The sequence below is a fragment of the Cynocephalus volans genome, chromosome 8 (genome assembly GCF_027409185.1).
Source record: "Cynocephalus volans isolate mCynVol1 chromosome 8, mCynVol1.pri, whole genome shotgun sequence".
In the NCBI taxonomy this organism is placed as follows: Eukaryota; Metazoa; Chordata; class Mammalia; order Dermoptera; family Cynocephalidae; genus Cynocephalus; species Cynocephalus volans.
The window spans coordinates 122,318,128-122,332,184 of NC_084467.1; the positions used below are offsets into that span (position 1 = coordinate 122,318,128).

The following is a 14,057-nucleotide window of genomic DNA, read 5'->3' on the forward strand; positions in this document are numbered from 1 at the left end:
CTGGATGAAGCCTCCATTTCTGGGATGTGAAAGCAGATGGTTAACTACCCTTCTTGAGGGCCACTATTATTATTATTATTATTAGCATTTCATATTTCATGCATGCTTGAGAATTCCTGACACACCTGTTATTCTATTTAATTCTTCTCCATACTGGCAGGTAGCACCAAAGGGTAGATCATTCTTGCATATCCTTACAGTCCTCAAGTTTCCCTGGGCCGTTTGCCACCCAGAAAGGAATTTCACCTTCTTTCCAGAAATCAAGAATGTCAGTAGACCCGTGTCTCAGGGCTAGGCCAGCCCTAGTGTGTGACATCGCCTTCACGCACTCCCTGCCTCGTGCTGCTCCCCATGAGAGTAGACTGGTTTAGCAATAGCATGTTTAGAATCAGTTGAATAGCTCATGTGCTCCCTCATGGTGGCAGATGTGTCATTAACCAGCCCATACTCTCCATCTTGTGGTCCCCTGGCTAACACTAGACATTTCTAGAGGTGTGAAAGAGAGATCCAAGGTCTGGAGACTGTCTTCAGTACAAATAGTCTTAATTGAGGAGAATAAATATTCCCTTTCTTGGCTTGAAGTTGCTGAGGGGAAGCAGTCCTATTGGCAACTGGTAGGAAGATGTGGCTTCACATAACAGGAACAATATGCACCCTTGATTGCTTGCTCTGCTCTTCATGCTACTAACCAGAGTCTGTTGATGTTGTTTTTATTTTCGTTTTGATTTGGGGGGGTTGCTTTGCATGTTGTTCTTCCTCTTGGCTGTTAGATGCAGGGGTTGAGCCTTTTCTTTTCTGTGATTCAGGTGCCTCACTCTTTCCTTTCCAGGTTCTTCCAGTTCTTTTAACATGTCAAACTCTGGAGATTTGTTCATGAGCGTGCAGTCACTCAATGGGGATTCTTACCAAGGGGCCCAGGTTGGAGCCAACGTGCAATCACAGGTAGGGACCCAGCCAATATGCCACCAGGTGAATTCATTAGAATCCAAGCGCCCTCGGTCGTATTGGCACTTCCTGCTTCTGGCCAGAGAGAAAGAAAAAGAGAGGGAGAGAGATCAGAACCAAAACCTTGCCAACAACCAAACAAACCAATCCAAACCAAAGACAACCATTGTCATGGGGAATCTTGTCCACACTTTGTGAGTGCATCTGGCTCTGGCTTGTTCACACTAGGAAGGTTGTAGAGGAGCAGTAAGGACAGGGCGAAGTGACAAAACATCTCAGGCAAGTGGATCCAGCACATTCTTTATTCATTAAAGGGGAAGGAGGAGGAGTTCAGTTCATTGTCTCAATTTCCAAGTCTCCCTCTGATCCGTTGGTTTCCCATGCTCATTATGTGCCCAATAAGGAGGTAATTAATGAGCAGGCAAATATGTTAGTATTTCATGTTTTAAACACTTTTAAGCTTTAAAAACACCCAGCCAGGATGACTAAATTCATCTTTTTTAGTCATCCTTGAGGTCAAGAGACTTGAGTTTCTGGTGATGAGTGTAAATCCATGCTGGGAAGCAAAAATCAAGTCATGTGGTATAAAACCTCGGTGCTCCTTAGTAAATAGGTTGCCTTCAAGACACCTCAGGAAGCCAGCCTACTATCTCAGCATGAAGCGTGATGTGAGAGGGTAAGGCAGTGTGCCCTGGCTCAGAATTATTAGGGAAGCTCTGAGCCATTTCAATCCAGTCTCCCACCTGACATGTGGAATAGGAAGCATTATATGCCTGGAATAGAAAACTGGTCAGTGATTCAGCTCCTTGCTCAGGAAACATTGCCTGGAAACAATTTTGAGGAGATATGGTCAGACTTTGGTCAAGTGACTAGACAACTTGCCATCATTTAAGTCCTCGAAAAAACACCAAGGTCTTAGTCACATACTGCTGTCCCTATGAGATGGCTGACCGAGCCGTCTCTAAACAGAACTTTGATTTTATGGGTACCCAGCAAAGGAGAAGCTATATAGGATGATCCGTAGGGAACAAAATGGGGAGAAGGGAAAATTTCTTCATCCTCTCTCCTCTAACCCACTCCCCACCATCTCATGCAGCACTGTTGAATTCGTTTCAGTGTTGGGAATCCTAGTTTTCTCTTATCATTTTACTTATTGAATTCAGAACTGATCATGGATTTGGCATATAAAGAAGGCCTAGCCTCCTGCTAATGAACTCTTTCCCAGGAAGGATGTCTCCAAAACGATTGCATTAATTTGGCATGCCCAAATGGTAGTCCGTATGATGATGATCTACCTCCCTTTCCCTGCATCTCCCTGACTAATTTCCTGTCTGTTGTTGTTCATCTGTTTAGGTGGATACCCTTCGCCATGTTATCAGCCAGACAGGAGGATACAGTGACGGACTCGCAGCCAGTCAGATGTACAGTCCGCAGGGCATCAGTGTAAGAAAACAAGGCTCCCCCCACCCTTTGTTTTTATTCTATCACTACCAATTATTTCTAAGCCATAGGGCCCAGAATGCCACTTAGTAGGACTTGTCTTAGCTTTACGGTCACCTAGTTTCTTGTTTCTGTATCGGTCATGCCATCGGCAGCATTCTACCCACAGAAAAAGTGGCGATGGGGCAGGCTTCATGCAGGCAGCTGGCGTCTAGGGCTGTCAGACGCAATCAGTGTTTGCATGGCACCTGCGGCCACATGCGTTCAGCTGAGAGGAGCTGCTAAACAGGTGACACCTAGTACAACAGTGGTAGGAAATGTCCCCACAAGCTGGGGCCGGGCAACCTGGGGAGGAAAACCGGTAGCCAAAATCCATTGCATCTAGGTCTGTGGCCTAAAACAAATCCTTTTCCCAATCTGTCTATGGACGATTTAAAAAAAAAAAAAATTAACACAGAGGCTGGGTATGTTTAAGGGATGGGGAGGGGTGCAGGCCATCTTCTACGTGTTCTTGGGTGCGCTGGCGGCTCCTGACTAGCATGAAAATTCATAGCGACAAGCTGTGTCGCACAGAGTGAAATCGATCAGACAGACACAAGGAGAACCGAGTGTAGATTTGGGACAGCAATCCAACTTGATTTCTCAGATCAATCGTCCGCTATCTCAGCAGCGGTGACAGCAAGCTGGGACAAGAGGGCAGCCTGGAAAAGGAGGCTGTTCTTTACATCAGGGGTGATTTCCTGGGCTTTTAGAGGTCACAAGAGGCTCCATTAGAAGAACTGTTGGCTTGAAACTGTTTAAGAATGCTGTGGTTGGTTGGTGGTGATCGTTTTTTATGGCTTGTTTCTGTCGTTATGAATAAAGTCAATTGGGGATGGAAGTAAGGAAAGATAGGTGTGATTTAGTAATATAATCTTAGTCTATGCTGATTGATGTATCATGTCTGTAATAAAAAAGGTGATGGCCCCTTCATCTCTACATTGGTCAAATCATATACGATTCTGGCCAGCCTGAAAGAAGTCAACAGAATACCTACTATTTCATCAGATGAGGAATGAGAGGAAGAATGAGGAATTCTTACCCCATGAAAAAGAAGATTTGGGTTAGAAATGCCACCATCTTTGCGTGGGATTAGATTCACCATGAATGATCTAAAGTGCACAGGATAGGACCACTGAGGAGAAGATTCAGAGAGACAGATTTCACTTCAGCTTTTGATGGACCTTTCACCAAGTCAGAGTTCTTCAGAGGAGGGATTGCCTGCCTTAGGAATTCAGGAATCCCCTGTCATTGGGAAGGTCAAACCTGGCTTGGCTAGCTATTTGGTCATGATGTTGTGGAAAGGAGTCAAGCACCAGATTGTGATTGTCTTGGTACTTCTAAGGCCACTTAACGTTAGGAATTTTTTATTTTCTACCTTCTTGAGGCAGAATCCCCTCTGAGTTTATATAATATTTTTATCAAGTCTTCTCTAGGAGGGATGCATGGAGGTTAAAGTTAACCCTTTTAAACATACTGTGGGCCATCATATCACTTTCTAGGAAGGATTTCCAGAGCAGAAGGATTCTTTCCATCTGGTGCTTAATGCTAACAGTACTAATTATTAGTACTGTATTAATGGCTGACTTGCCAGGAAACCTGCTTAGAAAAATACAAGATACCATCACAGGCAAGTATATTCTCAATATGGATTCCAAATGAATAAAGTTGCTCTGTGTTTGTTGTATTTATGTATTTCCTGAATCTTTTTGAGATGTAAGATAGAGTTTTCCAAAGAAAGCTTTGCTCTGTGCATAAGTGGAAGAGAGGAACATGAGTGTGGAGATAAGAACATGGGCATACTCAGAAAAGGGACTAAAGAAAGGCCATGTGACTGGGCAGGAAATGGGGCTGACATTCCTGCTGTTTGACCTCTTTCTTTCCGGACTGGGTACCACAGAAGAGAGAAGCAGTCAGACTCTGGGGGGTCAACACTGACCCCTGTGACGTCATCTACTGGGCTGGGAATAATTTCTGAAATAGTGTAACCAAACATGTGCAGACAATTATGTCTGATTACATAAGCCCACCACAAAAACTGGGCTTGAAAATGCCACTTGAAAGAGCCTCTCATTTTGCATTAATTTTTTTTCTGTGAACTGTGGTTCTTTTATTTCTGGGTCTTTAATATGCAGGATAAATGAATCAAAGGCTGATCATGATATCATATGTTCTTTTGATATCAGTTTTAAATTGTGCCACCTGCAGAAGGGTAAGTTTGTGAGAGTGAGGTGTAGGTTTATGCGGTGTATTAGATGCTGCGACATGTGCACGTATCGAGTGGGACTGTGGCTGCCAGGAGAAAAAAGAGAGAGAGAAAAGGAGGGAAGACAAGAAGAGACACGGACAGGAATAAGATATTTGAGCCAAGAAGTAAAAATAAACAGTTCCTAAACCCAAAGCAGCAATGGAATCCCCAGCTGGGCTCTGGATCGTGTTTCATTTGGTGGAGGACATTTTCTGGGCAGCCTTTATTCACTCCCCTGGCTGGGTTTTCACAGCACCCACATCTTATCCAACCAGTGTCTATTTTAAGTCTTATAAAGTTCAGACCACTTGCCTTTAGTTGACCACGTAGCAATAGGCTTGCAACGTGTACTGGTAAGAATCCTAGGATGAGAAATGGGAGACTCTGGTCCTTATAACTCGTGTGCCCACGGGCAAGCATTGAATCTCTTTCGTATAGAATGGGGCCACCCTTCTATAGTAATCCCACCCTTGTTACCTCAAATGCTGCTTTCAGGAAAATGAGAAAATAAGTAGGAAAAGGTTTGACAAAGCATAAACTGTTCCACATGAGTGCAGTGTGAAGTTTTTCTCCTCCCATGTGAGCAGTTTTCACAGTAGGCAGTTCCTAGTGAGGACAGGGTAGGACACAGTTGTCATTTTTTTTTTCTCTTCTGGTGGAAAGGTATGCTTCTGAGGTGGATATAGAGTTATACAAGGCCTAAAGACACCCTGCGTTAGCCACTGTGAGAGTTAAGTTACACCTCCTTAAGTACTTTCTGTTCTCCTGTGACAGCGGGCAGTGCTTACTAGGTTTAGAGTGGCTCTAAGTAATGGAGGGAGACCCTTCCACTTCTCCGTCAGTCAGACATAAAGATTACTTAGCTACCTCATTCTTTTCTCTCCGTTCCCACTGCCTTCATCCTAGTTCTGGAAATACTTTATTAACTAGACTATTGCAATAACGTTCCAGTCACTGTTGCTGTCTTTAGTTCCTCCTCTGTGGTGCACACATTCCCTGAATTTTGTTATTCCTTGCTCAATTATCAGCAGTCCCTTTTGATCACCTGCCTAAGCAAGCTCAAGTCCTGAGTCCAACATTCAGGGTCTTCCACACTCTGCCCCTAACCTACCTGTCCTTCCATCTTATCCTCCCATCATCAAAGTAAACTCCAGTAAAGGTCAGCTCACCTTTAACTGGTTACACACTCCCCCTGCATTCGCTGATGTACGCATCTACACAAATGTCCTCTCAGTCCTACAGCACCTTACCCATCCCACCCCACGATCAAAATTAAATCACAATTTAAAACAATTAAACATAAATTATTTTTTCACTCTAAAGAATAATGCTCTGCACAATCACAAATCTTTGATAATTTACGAGGAAACGTTTGTGTATTGAGAGCTCTTCTTCCTTCTCATTTAAGTCTTCGTGATACAATTTGAGGGGGAAACAGTGAAGCGAGCCAGAAAATATGGAAGGTGCTAGTTCTAATGAAAGAGTATTTGGGGGGGATCGCTTTCTTATCCTGATGTAGCAACAACATGGAGAGGTGAGTGTGGTCCTAAAATGCATATTATTAGTTGTTCAAAACATGTTTGTTGAATGAAAAAATTAGGTAGGAGAAGAAAAGATACTACTGAATTAAAAATGCATTTAATGACCAATACCCCTATCTAGTGTGTCAGCTGTAAATTATCTAGTGGTAATTATTATTTTAGATGCTTCACTTATCTACAAATATCCTGTCTTTTAGATTCAAAAATGTTGTCTTATGTTTTGAAAAAAGTTTTCTAAACTTTTTAGCCAATGCAGATATCTGAAAATAAGATTCAGATCAGCATTAAATATATGAAGTTACATGGTGATGAGATTGCTGAGAGAATTATCCCTTAATTCTTTTAACTCCTCCTATCCTAGAAGACTCCCCATGTTCCTATCCTTAAAGAGTCCCTGTAAAAGAATACCTGCTTGTGAGATGATAGCCATCCCTGTAGGGATATAATATTCGTTCCAGTGGGATTCTTCTTGCCCTTTCCACTAGATGGGGGACTGGAGTCCCTGAGCACAACCTGCTGGAAGGTGGAAGCAACTTGAAATTAAGAACAGGCACTAGACAAGGATGCCCACTCTCACCACTCCTATTCAACATAGTGTTGGAAGTACTAGCCAGAGCAATCAGAGAAGAGAAGGAAATAAAGGGCATCCAGATTGGAAAAGATGAAGTCAAACTGTCCCTGTTTGCAGATGACATGATCCTATATATCGAACAGCCTAAAACCTCTACAAAAAAACTGTTGGAATTGATAAATGATTTCAGCACAGTAGCAGGATACAAAATCAACACACAAAAATCAGTAGCATTTCTTTTCTCCAATAGTGAACATGCAGAAGGAGAAATCAAGAAAGCCTGCCCATTTACAATAGCCACCAAAAAAATAAAATACTTAGGAATTGAGTTAACCAAGGAGGTGAAAAATCTCTATAATGAGAACTACAAACCACTGCTGAGAGAAATTAGAGAGGATACAAGAAGATGGAAAGATATCCCATGCTCCTGGATTGGAAGAATCAACATAGTGAAAATGTCCATACTACCCAAAGTGATATACAAATTCAATGCAATCCCCATCAAAATTCCAAAGACATTTTTCTCAGAAATGGAAAAAACTATTCAGACATTTATATGGAACAATAAAAGACCACGAATAGCCAAAGCAATGCTGAGCAAAAAAAATAAAGCTGGAGGCATAACACTACCTGACTTTAAGCTATACTACAAAGCTATAATAACCAAAACAGTATGGTACTGGCATAAAAACAGACACACTGATCAATGGAATAGAATAGAGAATCCAGAAATCAACCCACACACTTACTGCCATCTGATCTTTGACAAAGGCACCAAGCCTACTCACTGGGGAAGGGACTGCCTCTTCAGCAAGTGGTGCTGGGATAACTGGATATCGATATGCAGGAGAATGAAACTAGATCCATACCTCTCGCCGTATACTAAAATCAACTCAAAATGGATTAAGGATTTAAATATACACCCTGAGACAATAAAACTTCTTAAAGAAAACATAGGAGAAACACTTCAGGAAATAGGACTGGGCACAGACTTCATGAATACGACCCCAAAAGCACGGGCAACCAAAGGAAAAATAAACAAATGGGATTATATCAAACTAAAAAGCTTCTGCACAGCAAAAGAAACAATTAAAAGAGTTAAAAGACAACCAACAGAGTGGGAGAAAATATTTGCAAAATATACATCTGACAAAGGATTAATATCCAGAATATATAAGGAACTCAAACAACTTTACAAGAAGAAAACAAGCAACCCAATTAAAAAATGGGCAAAAGAGCTAAGTAGGCATTTCTCTAAGGAAGATATACAAATGGCCAACAGACATATGAAAAAATGCTCAACATCACTCAGCATCCGGGAAATGCAAATCAAAACCACATTGAGATACCATCTAACCCCAGTTAGGATGGCTAAAATCCAAAAGACTGTGAACGATAAATGCTGGCGAGGCTGCGGAGAAAAAGGAACTCTCATACATTGTTGGTGGGACTGCAAAATGGTGCAGCCTCTATGGAAAATGGTATGGAGGTTCCTTAAACAATTGCAAATAGATCTACCATACGACCCAGCCATCCCACTGTTGGGAATATACCCAGAGGAATGGAAATCATCAAGTCGAAGGTATACCTGTTCCCCAATGTTCATCGCAGCACTCTTTACAATAGCCAAGAGTTGGAACCAGCCCAAATGCCCATCATCAGATGAGTGGATACGGAAAATGTGGTACATCTACACAATGGAATACTACTCAGCTATAAAAACGAATGAAATACTGCCATTTGCAACAACATGGATGGACCTTGAGAGAATTATATTAAGTGAAACAAGTCAGGCACAGAAAGAGAAATACCACATGTTCTCACTTATTGGAGGGAGCTAAAAATTAATATATAAATTCACACACACACATACACACACACACACACAAACCGGGGGCGGGGGGGAAGAAGATATAACAACCACAATTATTTGAAGTTGATACAACAAGCAAACAGAAAGGACATTGTTGGGGGGGAGGGGGGGAGGGAGAAAGGAGGGAGGTTTTGGTGATGGGGAGCAATAATCAGCTACAATGTATATCGACAAAATAAAATTTAAAAAAAAAAAAAAAAAAAAAAAGAACAAAGAAGAAAATAAATAAATAAATAAATAAATAAATAAATAAATAAATAAATAAATAAATAAATAAAAAACAAAACAAAAAACAAAAAAAAAAAAAAAAAAAGAAACTGAATTGACTGGCACCTTGCTCTCTTTCCAGCCTCCAGAAATGTGAGAAATACATTTCTGTTGTTTAAGCCATCCAGTCTATGGTATTTTGTTATGGCAGTTTGAGCTAAGGCTGCACTTGAAAAATATTGTGCCATTTTCTTCTGGCTTCTGTGGTTTCTGATGGAAAAGATGCTGCATTGAAATTATTTTTCCTCTATAGGTAAGGTGTTATTTTTCTCCATCTGGTTTCAGGAATTTTTTCTTTGTCCTAAGTTTTCAGAAATTAAATTATTTTCTGTGTTGGCATAAAAAAAAAAAAAAAAAAAAAAAAGAAATTAGGACACTTGGATCCTTCTTGTGTCTTTTCTTTTGAGGAGTCACTTCACCTCTCTGTGTTGTTGCTACATCAGGATAAGCAAGCTACCCCCCAAAATACTCTTTCATTAGAATTAGCACCTTCTATATTTTCTGGCTCACCTCACTGTTTCCCCCTTGAACTGTATCACGAAGACTTAAATGAGAAGGAAAAAGAGCTCTCATTACACAAACGTTTCCTCGTGAATTATCAAAGATTTGTGGTAGTGCAGAGCATTATTCTTTAGTGTGAAAATATAATTTATGTTTAATTGTTTTAAATTGTGAATTAAAGGAATGAATTTATTCCAGCCAGTCTTGAATGTAAATAAATACTCCTATAGATTTTTCTTATTCAAAAGTTTTGGTGAAAATGAAAATAAAGTGTTAGTGTTATCTCTATAAAGGCAATATGCGGTTAACATCAATTTATGACAGAAAAAAATCTCACTAATTTTGCTTTGTGATAAGTATAATACTGGAAAAATAGAGATGAAGCTATTATCTTTGTAAACCCTAATACAGGTATTTTTGTTTTGTTTTTCTTCTCTCCCATGTTAGGCAAGAGGGAAAAAGAATATTTACTGAGTGAATAAATAGAATATAAATCATTAGGCCAGAAATAGCTTCCTACTTAAGTGAATGCCTTTCAGGCATTTGGATATCACAAGGGTTACTTAGTAACACTTGGCCACATGCCATAATTTTAATTTTTTCTTAACTACTTCTGAGAGACCTCTTTCCACTTAAAGTGTATATTAATAAGATGTTGCCACATGTGGAATTGTAGAACTGGGAAGTGAGGGTGATAATTAAAATTCATACGTGAATCTTTAAAAACACATTTTAATTATACAACGTTGTAATTCTTCTATTTAACAAGCTGAATTTGGGTTTTGAAAGGATTAAAACATATCCAGATGTGGTCCCCAGTTGGTTACCTTTGGGTGCCTTCTGGTGCTGTGGACAGGGCCTAACAGCTGCAGGCCAGAGGCTTGGGGAGACTGAGAAGAATTGAGGGGTCCGAACATGGTGGATGAGACTCTGAAGGGGTTGAAGGCAGCAGGAATAGGGAGATAGACCCCTGCTCCGGGAAGCTCACAGCCTGGCTTTCCTTCATGACAGAACCAAAGAGAAACAGAGTAGGTCTCTTTGTTTTTTACATTTTAAGGACTTTAAACCTTTAAACCATATCAACTCAGCATGTGAAACCAAAAAAGCATTTTATTTCAGCCCACAATAGTTGAAGAAGCAAAGAATATCCCAATATTATAATATCGTGTGCGAGCCATCATTTTTCCCCAGCTACCAAGTAAAAGCCCTTGAAGGTACAGAAAACCAAATGAGGTCAGATCACTCAATGGCTCATTCATTCATTCATCTATTTATTCACCCATTCATCTATTCATTCAATAAACATAAGCTTTTTGACCTTGGGAAATGAGGCTACATCACGTTACATATAGATCAAGTTGTAGAAACCCCATACCAGAGATGATGCAAAACCCTGATGCCAGTCAGGACGTATTTTCCCTTTTAATGTCATTCGACATTTTGTTCAGGATTGCATTTCCTGTTCTTGGAAGACTAGGACAAAGGAGCCGACCAACTCTGTAGTCTAGGAGGGAATCTGAGATTAAATTATATAACAGAAGAGAAGAATTCAGGACCAGCCAGCAATAGTTTGTGAAACGTACCACCCCCCAACCAAACAAACATGACTTGCAGTTAATAATATGATAAGCATCCTTTTGTGGGGACTCATCTTTTTTGTGTGCAATTAGCCATAACAAATTTGTTGATCTTAAACCTAGTGATTATAATCACTCCAAACACCGTCGCATGCATACTGTGTGTGTGTGTGTGTGTATGTGTGTGTGTATCTATACATGCGCGTACATTCCACTTCTACCTCTATGACTAGGGACAAGTCAGTTTCTCTTGATGGGACTCAATGTCCTCAACTCTGAAAAGGACACTTGAGCTGGATTTTGCCTAAGGCCTCTTCCAGTGTCAACTTCAACTTATGAACAGTGATTGTGTTTTCATTCCCAAAAAAATGCAAGAGGAAGGGAAATACTTCAAAGCCATGAATAAGAGAGGAAATTATGTTTTTGGAAAGATTCCCATCTGTGAGATGACATCGTGCACCATGTTGTTTTCATTGGAATTGGTGTTTCATAGCATCCTGCCCGGCTGGACTCACGTTTGGCACTGCAGCCAAGCTGTACTTAAGCTGGGATCTGGTTAGTTGTTCCAGATTCAAGTGGGTCCTGCCTTCTGCTCTAGGAAGAAAAATCACAATCTCAAAAAGGCAATTTGTTTCTTTGTTTGCACTTTAGACTTCAGTAAATATTAAGCTAATTAAATAGGATGAGTTTAATTTCAGGAAATGTTAGCATCAATTTCTGAAGGTGGTCCTCTTCTTGCTGGGCCTAGCCTTGCCCCTTATGTTCCTAGACAAGCTTGTGTTCAGATAAAATATTACACTTTTTTTTTAAAAAAAAATTCCACTGTTAGGGCTGGCCCCGTGGCTCACTCAGGAGAGTGTGGTGCTGATAGTGCCGAGGCTGCAAGTTCGGATCCTATATAGGGATGGACGGTGCGCTCACTGGCTGAGCATGGGGCAGACAACACCCAGCCAGGGGTTACGGTCAAAAAAAAAAAAAAAAAAGAAAGAAAATTCCCCTGTTATTTTAAAATATGATATTTTTAAAAAATCTCTGGCTATATTTGAGTTTGAGGAAATTCTTTTCCACATCTCTAAATATCTAAGTATGCTTCAATTTGATAGAATGAATAAATAAATGAATAAATGCTCTAGTCAACAAATGTTAAGTGAGGACTTTGTACTTTCCAGCACCAGGAATGCAAGAATCAATGGCACATGGTTTTTGTAAAGTCACAGAAAGGTGAAAGGAGTTATCTGGTTCAGTCCTCTGCTTCTCTGAAAGGGGAGAACCACACTACCCTAATAGTCAACATAGTATTATATTATTGGCAAAGAATTTTAGGAATGGCTATTGTAAGAGGTGTTTGTGTATATATATATATAATATAATTTTCAACTAAAAATTCATGAATTGTGTATAAAACATGATTGACATTTGCCATTCTTTTATAGAGTTTACAAATGACTATACCAAAAGCTATTCTTTCGTTCTAGAACCATGCTGTCCAATCTAACTTTCTGCATTGATAGGAATATTTCATTTTACCATTTTCCAACAAGTTAACCATTAGCAGTACATGGCTAATGTAGTGCTAATGTACAAGTTAACAATTGTGGCTAGTGTCAATAAGAAAATGAATTTTTAATTGTGTCTAATTTTAGTTTAAATAGCCACTGTGGCTACTGGCTACCATGTTTGACAGCAGAGTTCTAGGTGCTCTGCCAGTCACTTGGTAGCCACCAAAATGGGGTGGGTGGTATTAGAGGTATGATCATGCTGTGAAACAGAGTAGATTTCTTACAACAACACACAGAAAAGCATGCTTTTCACTTACATAAGCCTTTCCTAAAATAAATAGAACTATTTATTAAAAATTAACCATGTATAAGAAGTTAACTCAGATTAGTGTAATAATATGCTTTAAACAATGAAATAATACAGAGGAAGATTTAAAATATAAATATAGAAATATCTATGTTTATTATGGTTCTATTTGTAGTCATTTTCAACTCTGTCAGCCACTAATTCATCTAACCTAATGATTTTTCAAGCCTAAGCATGACATGTCCTTGAACTCATCTTGAATCCTTTCTTAAAGTCTAAACCCTTTGGATGTTATACAGGTTCAGGCTCTGTTTCAGGTCTCCCAGAGGACCTAAGCCTTTGCTGGCAGCCTCTGTTTAGCTGTACTTTTCTCTCTGCCCTGCTAGTCTGTTCAGATTGTGGCCTAAAGATCAACAGCGTCAGCTGGAACACGTGAGCAATGCAGAATCTCAGGCCCCACCCAGAACAATTAAATCAGATTCTGCAATTTAACCAGATCCCTTGGTAATTTCTAAGCACATTACATTTTTTTTAATGGAAACATAATTGATTGTGTATATCTGTGGGGTATGGCGTTAAATATCAGTACATGTGTGCAATATGTAATGCTTCAATCAGGATAATTAGTATATTCAACATTATACAACATTACACAACATAATCATTTTTTGTGGCCCTTTACCAATTTCTCAGTAGCTCTCCTCCTCCTTCCCCTTTTCCACCTGTGGTGGCTTCAGTTCTATTCTCTCCTTTTGAAAGTTCAATGAATTATTGTGATTGTTGTATCTTTTTAAAAATTTATTTGTTTATTTTTTTAGCTCCCACTTATGAGTGAGGACGTGGTATTTTTCTTTCTGTGCCTGGCTTATTTCACTTAACATGATTTTCTTTAAGTTCCTCCATGTTACTGTGCATGGTAGAATTTCATTCTTTTTTGTGGCACAGTAGTATTCCATAGTGTGTGTACATATACCACACTTTCCCCAGCACATCATGTTTGTGAAGCTCTGCTCTAGCGTGTAAAGACTTTACATGCTGCCTAGTGCTTACCTATGAGAAGGGATCGTATTTTCTTTCTTTGCATTAAGGATACTACCTTTTAACATTTTTTCAACATTTTATTTCGAAAATTTTCAAACACAAAGAAAAGTTGAAAGAATTTTCCAGTAAAAAACATCACCACCACCTAAATTCTATTATTAATATTTAACTTTACTGGCTTCATCATATATATCTGCCTCCCGCTGTT

The 14,057-nt window shown here is 39.7% G+C and overlaps 1 protein-coding gene across 3 annotated transcripts in view; it reads left to right on the forward strand.

Annotated features, from left to right (window-relative positions):
• The window catches only part of PBX1 (PBX homeobox 1), a 272,555-nt gene that overhangs the window by 242,665 nt on the left and 15,833 nt on the right, over positions 1–14,057 (forward strand). For 2 of the 3 annotated variants that reach the window (XM_063105495.1, XM_063105494.1), the window contains 2 exons: positions 830–942; positions 2,299–2,388. In XM_063105495.1, the coding sequence (XP_062961565.1) occupies positions 830–942; positions 2,299–2,388 (203 nt within the window). The remainder of the gene's footprint in view (positions 1–829; positions 943–2,298; positions 2,389–14,057) is intronic. The other variant, XM_063105496.1, reaches the window with a different exon arrangement.